Source organism: Callithrix jacchus, chromosome 14, assembly GCF_049354715.1.
Source record: "Callithrix jacchus isolate 240 chromosome 14, calJac240_pri, whole genome shotgun sequence".
Lineage (NCBI taxonomy): Eukaryota > Metazoa > Chordata > Mammalia > Primates > Cebidae > Callithrix > Callithrix jacchus.
Genome location: NC_133515.1, coordinates 25232641 through 25242653, shown reverse-complemented (window position 1 = coordinate 25242653; position 10013 = coordinate 25232641). Strand labels below are relative to the sequence as shown.

The following is a 10013-nucleotide window of genomic DNA, read 5'->3' as shown; positions in this document are numbered from 1 at the left end:
ATTAGTGACTACCCTAGAAGACTGAATAGAAACATTTATGTTTGTCGTTTTTTTTTTATTGCATTTTAGGTTTTGGGGTACATGTGCAGAGCATGCAATACAGTTGCATAGGTACACACATGGCAGTGTGTTTTGTTAGCTTTCTCCCCTTCACCCACATTTGGTATTTCTCCCCTGGAAATCCCTCCCCACGTCCCCCTCCCACTGGCCCTCCACTTTCCCCCCTATAGACCCCAGTGTTTAGTACTCCCCTCTCTGTGTCCATGTGTTCTCATTTTTCTTCACCCGCCTATGAGTGAGAATATGCGGTGTTTCATTTTCTGTTCTTGTGTCAGTTTGCTGAGAATGATGTTCTCCAGATTCATCCATGTCCCTACAAATGACACGAACTCATCATTTCTGATTGCTGCATAATATTCCATGGTGTATATGTGCCACATTTTTCCAATCCAGTCTATCATCAATGGGCATTTTGGTTGATTCCAGGTCTTTGCTATTGTAAACAGTGCTGCAATGAACATTCGTGTGCATGTGTCCTTGTAGTAGAACGATTTATAGTCCTTTGGATATATACCCAGTAATGGGATTGCTGGGTCAAATGGAATTTCTATTTCTAAGGCCTTGAGAAATCGCCACACCGTCTTCCACAATGGTTGGACTAATTTACACTCCCACCAACAGTGTAAAAGTGTTTCTATTTCTCCACATCTTCTCCAGCATCTGTTGTCTCCAGATTTTTTAATGATCTCCATTCTAACTGGCGTGAGATGGTATCTCAATGTGGTTTTGATTTGCATCTCTCTGATGACCAGTGACGATGAGCATTTTTTCATATGATTGTTGGCCTCATATATGTCTTCTTTCGTAAAGTGTCTGTTCATATCCTTTGCCCACTTTTGAATGGGCTTGTTTGTTTTTTTCCTGTAAATCTGTTTGAGTCTTTGTAAATTCTTGATATCAGCCCTTCGTCAGATGGGTAAACTGCAAAAATTTTTTCCCATTCTGTTGGTTGCCGATTCACACTAGAGACTGTTTCTTTTGCTGTGCAGAAGCTGTGGAGTTTCATTAGGTCCCATTTGTCTATTTTGGCTTTTGTTGCCAATGCTTTTGGTGTTTTGTTCATGAAGTCCTTGCCTACTCCTATGTCCTGGATGGTTTTGCCTAGATTTTCTTCTAGGGTTTTTATGGTGCCGGGTCTTATGTTTAAGTCTTTAATCCATCTGGAGTTAATTTTGGTGTAAGGTGTCAGGAAGGGGTCCAGTTTCTGCTTTCTACACATGGCTAGCCAGTTTTCCCAGCACCATTTGTTGAACAGAAAATCCTTTCCCCATTGCTTGTTTTTGTCAGGTTTATCAAAGATTGTATAGTTGTAGATAGGTTGTGTTGCCTCTGATGCCTCTGTTCTGTTCCATTGATCTATATCTCTGTTTTGGTACCAGTACCATGCTGTTTTGATTACTGTAGCCTTGTAGTATAGTTTGAAATCCGGTAGTGTGATGCCCCCCGCTGTGTTCTTTTTGCTTAGAATTGACTTGGCTATGCAGGCTCTCTTTTGGTTCCATATGAAGTTCATGGTGGTTTTTTCCAGTTCTGTGAAGAAAGTCAATGGTAGCTTGATGGGGATAGCATTGATTATGTAAATTACTTTGGGCAGTATAGCCATTTTCACAATATTGATTCTTCCTAACCATGAACATGGAATGTTTCTCCATCTGTTTGTGTCCTCTCTGATTTCATTGAGCAGTGGTTTGTAGTTTTCCCTGAAGAGGTCCTTTACATTCCTTGTGAGTTGTATTCCAAGGTATTTTATTCTTTTTGTAGCAATTGTGAATAGCAGTTCGTTCTTGATTTGGCTTTCTTTAAGTCTGTTATTGGTGTAGACGAATGCCTGTGATTTTTGCACATTGATTTTATATCCTGAGACTTTGCTGAAGTTGTTTATCAGTTTCAGGAGTTTTTGGGCTGAGGCGATGGGGTCTTCTAGGTATACTATCATGTCGTCTGCAAATAGAGACAATTTGGCTTCCACCTTTCCTATTTGAATACCCTTTATTTCTTTTTCTTGCCTGATTGCTCTGGCTAGAACTTCCAGTACTATATTGAATAGGAGTGGTGAGAGAGGGCATCCTTGTCTAGTGCCGGTTGTCAAAGGGAATGCTTCCAGTTTTTGCCCATTCAGTATGATATTGGCTGTTGGTTTGTCATAAATAGCTTTTATTACTTTGAGATACTTTCCACCGATACCGAGTTTATTGAGGGTTTTTAGCATAAAGGGCTGTTGAATTTTGTCAAATGCCTTCTCTGCATCAATTGAGATAATCATGTGGTTTTTGTTTTTGGTTCTGTTTATGTGGTGAATTACGTTAATAGGCTTGCGTATGTTGAACGAGCCTTGCATCCCCGGGATGAATCCTACTTGATCATGATGAATAGGATTTTGGATTTGCTGTTGCAATCGGCTTGCCAATATTTTATTGAAGATTTTTGCATCTATGTTCATCATGGATATTGGCCTGAATTTTTCTTTTCTTGTTGGGTCTCTGCCGGGTTTTGGTATCAGAATGATGTTGGTCTCATAAAATGATTTGGGAAGGATTCCCTCTTTTTGGATTGTTTGGAATAGTTTTAGAAGGAATGGTACCAGCTCCTCTTTGTGTGTCTGGTAGAATTTGGCTGTGAACCCGTCTGGACCTGAGCTTTTTTTGAGTGGTAGGCTCTTAATTGCTCCCTCGACTTCTGACCTTGTTATTGGTTTATTCATATTTTCAGCTTCCTCCTGGTTTAGGCTTGGGAGGACACAGGAGTCCAGGAATTTATCCATTTCTTCCAGGTTTACTAGTTTATGCGCATAGAGTTGTTTGTAATATTCTCTGATGATGGTTTGAATTTCTGTGGAATCTGTGGTGATTTCCTCTTTATCATTTTTTTATTGCATCTATTTGGTTGTTCTCTCTTTTATTTTTAATCAATCTGGCTAGTGGTCTATCTTGTTGATCTTTTCAAAAAATCAGCTCTTGGATTTATTGATTTTTTGAAGGGTTTTTCGTGTCTCAATCTCCTTCAGTTCAGCTCTGATCTTAGTTATTTCTTGTCTTCTGCTGGGTTTTGAGTTTTTTTGATCTTGCTCCTCTAGCTCTTTCAATTTTGATGATAGGGTGTCAATTTTGGATCTCTACATTCTCCTCATATGGGCACTTATCGCTATATACTTTCCTCTAGAGACTGCTTTAAATGTGTCCCAGAGGTTCTGGCATGTTGTGTCTTCGTTCTCATTGGTTTAGAAGAACTTCTTTTTTTCTGTCTTCATTTCATTGTTTACCCAGTCAACATTCAAGAGCCAGTTGTTCAGTTTTTATGAGGCTGTGCGCTTCTGGGTTGGTTGTACCACATTTTCTTTTCTTTTTTTTTTGCCAATCAGTTTGAGCTTATGAAGTTGCTCAGGTTAGCCTTGAACTGATGACCTCGCCTTCGTGAGCGCCATGAGCCCCGGCGGGAGCCACTTTGGACCCCACCACATTTTCTTTATCCAATCTATTGTTGATGGGCATTTGGGTTGATTCCATGTCTTTGCTATTATAATTAGTGCTGTAATGAACATATGTGAACATGTGTCTTTGTGGTAGAATGATCTATATTCCTTTGGGTATATACCCAGTAATTGAATTGCTGGGTCAAATGGTATTTCTAGTTTTAGGTCTTTGAGGAATTGCCACACTATCTTCCACAATGGTTGAACTAATTTATATTCTCACCAACAATGTAAAAGTGTTTCTATTTCTCCAGAGCCTCACCAGCATCTGTTGTTTCTTTACTTTTAATAAGTGCCATTCTGACTGGCATAAGATTGTATCTCATTGTAGTTTTGATTTGCATTTATCTCATGATCAGTGATGTTAAGCATTTTTTCATATATTTTTTGGCCACATATATTTTGAGAAGTTTCTGTTACGTCATTTGTCCACTTTTTAATGGAGTTGTTTTCTTCTCGTAAATCTGTTTAAATTTTCGATAGACTCTGGATATCAGACCTTCCTCAGATGGATAGAGTGAAAATAGTTTCTCCCATCCTTTAGATTGTCTGTTCACCCTGATGATAGTTTCTTTTGCTGTGCAGAAGCTCTTTAGTTTACTTAGATACTATTTGTCGATTTTTGCTTTTGTTTCAATTGCTTTTGATGTTTTTGTCATAAAATCTTTGCCTGTGCTTATGTCCTGAAAAGTATGCCTAGATTTTCTTCTAATATTTTTACAGTTTGGGGTTTGGAATTTAAGTCTTGATATGGTTTGGTTGTGTGTGTTCCAGCCTAAATCTCATCTTGAATTGTAACTCCCACAATACCCCCATGTCATGGTAGGAATCCAGTGGGAAGTGATTGAATTATGGGGGTAGGTCTTTCCTGAGCTGTTCTCGTGATAGTGGATGAGTCTCACGAGATCTGACGGTTTTAAAAAAATTAGAGTTTACCTGCACAAGCTCTCTCTTTGCCTTGTGCCATCCATTTAAGATGTGACTTGCTTGTTTTTGTCTTCTGCCAGGATCATGGGGTTTCCCCAGCCATGTGGAATTGTAAGTCCAATTAACCCTCTTTCTTTTGTAAATTGCCCAGTCTCAGGTGTGTCTTTATCAGCAGCGTGAAAATGGACTAATACAGGTATTTAAACCATCTTGAGTTATTAGTGAACTCTTTAGGGTTTTCTGTATATAAGATCATGCTTTCTGTAAGCAGAGATAATTTAACTTTTTTCTTTTTGATTTGAATGTCTTTAATTTCATTTTCTTGCTTAATTGCTCTGACTCGGCCTTTCCAGTATTATGTTTAATAAAAGTGGTTAAAGTGAGCACTCTTGTACTATTCTTGTTCTTAGAAGAAAAGCTTTTAGCTTTTCACCATTGGGTATGATGTTAATTGTGGGATTGTCATATATGACCTTTATTATGTGGAGGTACATTCTTTCTACACCTAGTTTGTTGAAAAGTTTTAATCAATTAATGTTAAATTTAGTCAAATGTGCTTTTGCATCTTTTGAGATGCTCATATGATTTTTTTCATCATTCACTCTGTCATTGGGGTATATCAGATTTTATTTACCTTGCTTCAAAGGGATACATTCCTTTTAATTGTGGTGAATAATCCTTTTAATATGCTGATGAATTCAGTTTTGTATTATTTTGTTAAGAGTTTTTGCGTCAACACCAAAAGCATTGGCAACAAAAGCCAAAATAGACAAATGGGACCTAATGAAACTCCACAGCTTCTGCACGGCAAAAGAAACAGTCACTAGAGTGGATCGGCAACCAACAGAATGGGAAAAAATTTTTGCAGTTTACCCATCTGACAAAGGGCTGATATCCAGAATTTACAAAGAACTCAAACAGATTTACAGGAAAAAAACAAACAAGCCCATTCAAAAGTGGGCAAAGGATATGAACAGACACTTTACGAAAGAAGACATATATGAGGCCAACAATCATATGAAAAAATGCTCATCGTCACTGGTCATCAGAGAGATGCAAATCAAAACCACATTGAGATACCATCTCACGCCAGTTAGAATGGCGATCATTAAAAAATCTGGAGACAACAGATGCTGGAGAGGATGTGGAGAAAAAGGAACACTTTTACACTGTTGGTGGGAGTGTAAATGAGTTCAACCATTGTGGAAGACAGTGTGGCGATTCCTCAAGGCCTTAGAAATAGAAATTCCATTTGACCCAGTGATCCCATTACTGGGTATATATCCAAAAGACTATAAATCGTTCTACTATAAGGACACATGTACACGCATGTTAATTGCAGCACTGTTTACAATAGCAAAGACCTGGAATCAACCAAAATGCCCATTGATAATAGACTGGATTGGAAAAATGTGGCACATATGCACCATGGAATATTATGCAGCAATCAGAAATGATGAGTTCGTGTCGTTTGTAGGGACATAGATGAATCTGGAGAACGTCATCCTCAGCAAACTGACACAAGAACAGAAAATGAAACACCGCATATTCTCACTCATAGGCGGGTGATGAAAAATGAGAACACATGGACACAGAAAAGGGAGTACTAAACACTGGGGTCTATAGGGGGGAAAAGGGGAGGGCCAGTGAAAGGGGGAGGTGGGGAGGGATAGCCTGGGGAGAAATGCCAAATGTGGGTGAAGGGGAGAAGGAAAGAAAAGCACACTGCCATGTGTGTTCCTACGCAACTGTCTTGCATGCTCTGCTCATGTACCCCAAAACCTAAAATCCAATAAAAAATTAAAAAAAAAAAAGAGTTTTTGCATCTATGTTTATCAGTGATATTGGTCTGTATTTTCTTTTTGTGTAGTGTTCTTATCTAGCTTTGGAAGAAGGGATGCTGATGTCATAAAATAAGTTTGGAAGTGTTTCCTCTTCTTCAATTCTCTGGAAAGTTTGAGAGTAATTGGCATTAATTCTTCTTTAAATGTTTGGTAGAATTCAATTGTAAAGGCACTGGGTCCTGTTCTCTTCTTTATTGGGATGTTTATGAGTACTGATTGACTCTTCTTACTAATTATTGGTGGTTCAGATTTTTAAAAACATTTTCATGATTCTGTCTTGGTCCATTGTTACTCATCTTGTGTTATGGCCCAACCCAGGTTATGACTTACTTTGGTGAATGTTCTATGTTCTCTTGAAAAAGATACATATTCTTTCATTTTGGGGGATAGTATTCATTAGCAGTTAGTTCAGGTTGGTTGGTATACTCTGTTACATTTTTGATATACCATTATATACTGTCTTGTTATATCAATTGTTGAAAGTAGTATGTCAATATTTATGGAAAGTGGTAAATGCTGCACATCAGGGCTTTTAGGTTTTTGGAGGGCTGGTTGTTACATATTACTAGCTCAATAATGGTCATATGCCATTTATAATTGTTGCTCTCTAATTATCTTTAAAAAAGTCTATTACAGTCTTTCTGCTATCTTTACTCCTAGGCTCTTTGTCTATTACATATAATTTTTTCACCTATGAGGATTTTTAAAGCTGTCTAAATAACATGCTTTCTGATAGATTTCTCTTAGACCCAAGCATCTCATTCCCAGGGAGAATGGACAGTGTTCAGGGAGGACACTTGTATTCTACCTGCATGACTAGAAAGATATTAGGGACTGTCAGGTGTTAGTTACACCAGATTAAAGGGTCAATAGCCAAGGAATGCTGCCCTATCTTCTATCAATAGGATTTATCATCTCCAGGAAGCAAATAGGAGCAACAGAATAGGTACAATACTGTAAGAAATTTGTCAGTCTGGACATTTCCTAACATCAAAGTCCCCTTTTTGGGTAACCCTGCTAAACTTTACAAAGATTAGAATTTTATCATTTATTCCAATAATAATTTAAATATTACCATTCACCATAGAAGATGATTGGATTTTTTATTAGCAATCCTTAACACAAAATAACATATTATTTCAATCAAATGACCCGAAGGATCCAGGATTGTGTGGTTGCTGCCTATAATCAATTTTTCTTGATTGAAGAAAAGTTCTACTGCTAGTTTTATCCTCTTGGTCCTGCTTATGCACTCACATCTTAAGAAACAACCTACCTCAAGATTAATGCTCTAGTGAGAAAAGAATGGCAACATACCTACATTTTTGCCTTTGTTACACAGGCTGCCCCCAAACTGGAGCCCTTTCAGGATTTATGTATCCCCTTGACCTTGTTTCTTTATTTTCTTCTACTGGCCAACCATCATCAGCAGTCAACTAATCCCACCCTGACTTCACTAGAGGCCACAGTGAAGTAAGAAGCAGGGACCATGACCACCACAATCTCAGAGGGGAAGCAGATGGGCCGTGAGGAGGAAGCTTTTTGTTGCAGTCTGTAACACTGTGGATGGATAGCTACTCCACTGCTGACAGTAATAGCTTGCAGCATCATCAGCCTCCATGCTGCTGATTGTGAGAGTGTAAGAGGTCCCAGAACCGCTGCCACTGAACCTGGCTGGGACTCCAGAAGCCAGACTTGATGTGCTATAAACAAGAAGCCTTGGAGGGGATCCTGGCTTCTGTTGGTACCAGTGCAAGTAGCTGGTGCTTACACTCGAGCTGGCCGTGCAGGAGATGGTGACTTTTTCTCCTTGGGAAACAGCCATGGATGTTGGAGACTGGGTCAGTACAATTTCTCCATTGGATTCTAGGATTATACAGAATGGATAAAAATGTATAAACGTGAACAAAAATAGAGATGCAAGAATGCCTTTATATCATGCAGTATGCAAAAGTACTATAAGACTTAATTTTAAAAGAAAAAAATAAAAATCCTCTTTTAGACTCAAACTCCCTTGGGAAATACAATCATGAGTTTAGAGCTTTCTCACTTACCTGTGACACTGAGCAGAAGGAAGATGAAAATTTGAGCCTGAAAATCCATTATGTTGGCTGAGCCCTGTCACAGGCTAAACATATGTCTTCTTAAAATGAACCCCCCTTAAAAGCAATTCTGAGCATTTTGTGGTTATTGAGGAAGAGGTATGCAAATTAGCAGGTGGGTCGTCCTTGGCTTTTAAGTCCCTGTGGGCCTTCCTCTTGTATAAGTTTTATAGGACAGGGAAGATTCTCAGTTCTTTTTCTGAAGTTGTGTAAACACTCTGGTTCAGGACATTATGTATGTGTTTGTGTGCACACAGGCTTAATTTGACCTCTTAGCAAGGGAAGAGCAGCATGTGAGCTGTATTTGCTCTGTGGTGTGAATTTGCTTAGGATTTCCATATATAATATTCACGGGAAAACTGCAAACATCACAGATATTCTTTCTCTTTCTCTGAAAGTTGCTAAACTGAGACCTTGCCCAATCATTGTGGTCTCCTCAAATGACTCTACTAACATCCTAGTGTGTAATCTGGAACCTAGATATCCTTGGGAATGTTTTCACAAAAGATTCACACCAGTTGCAGTCAGAGAAGAGAAAACACCAGTAAGGTAGGGCAGGCAAACTAAACCTTTTTGTATGAAATGGAAGGAAATCCTGCCATCAGTTCATTAACAAATGTAATTTGCGTAGCACTATACCCCTACTGATTTTGAAACCACCCTGAGCTTGATGGAGCTGGAATAGAGATTCTGATTAAATAACTACAAATCAAAGTGATGATTATTTTAGTCAGAATATGAACAGTGTTCTGTTGCTAGAGTGTTTAACTAGAGGTCGTATTTTTATCCGAGTATGTTGAAGAATAGTTTTCCTAAAAGTTATCTATTAATTGACAAAGAGTTAGAGAGAACACTAAAGGCAGAGAATATATGTAAGAGTTCATTCAAGAAAGGGTCTTAAAATTTAGTCTCACTGAAAATTTGGATTCTATTCTCTGGAATAGACTATTGAAAAGATATAGAGACCACGAGGAAGCATGAAAACATCTGCATTGCTTCCTCAAGGATGTTTAATTGCCTCATTGATTCTTTTAGGAAACAATTTTCCCATTTTTGCTCATTGATTCTCAAAGATATAAAAATAACTTAGAGGATTTGTGATTAAAGTTCCCACGCCTAGAGATACTGACCTCCTATGTGGTGTTGAGTTTACCTTAATTCTTAAAGAATACTTAGCTTTGAAGAGAACTCTAGGTATATGGCTATATTTTATGGTTTCTGCTTTTCCTCATTTATGTTTAGAAGTTCGCGATTAGTCTTCTTGTTTCTTCAAAATGAGAGAATTTTTTTTTTCTGATGAAGATATTTTCTGTTTTATCAGTAGATACTGAAGTGTGACATTATTTATACAGTGTAATACTACACAGCAATAAAAATTAGTAAATTGCAACAACTTGAATTTTTATAATAAAATTAAAATGACAAATATCTATTATTCAAAACACATCTGAGAAGTTAATTTATAGAAATAGACATAAGCATGTGTAAAGATATAGGTTAAATTATATCAACTAATCCATTGGTTATATTAGAAAAACCTGAACATAATTTAATTGCCCCTCAATAGAAATGCTTGAATAAAGTATAATTGCTCCACACAATCCAAAATGT

General features: G+C 37.8%; 1 gene segment (V, D, J or C); it reads right to left on the bottom strand.

Annotated features, from left to right (window-relative positions):
* Positions 1-7789: 7789 nt before the first annotated feature.
* Positions 7790-8438, bottom strand: LOC118142813 (Ig kappa chain V-VI region NQ2-6.1-like). The segment is given in 2 exon segments: positions 7790-8166; positions 8355-8438. Coding segments are annotated over 2 exon segments (411 nt in total).
* Between the last annotated feature and the right edge of the window lie 1575 nt (positions 8439-10013).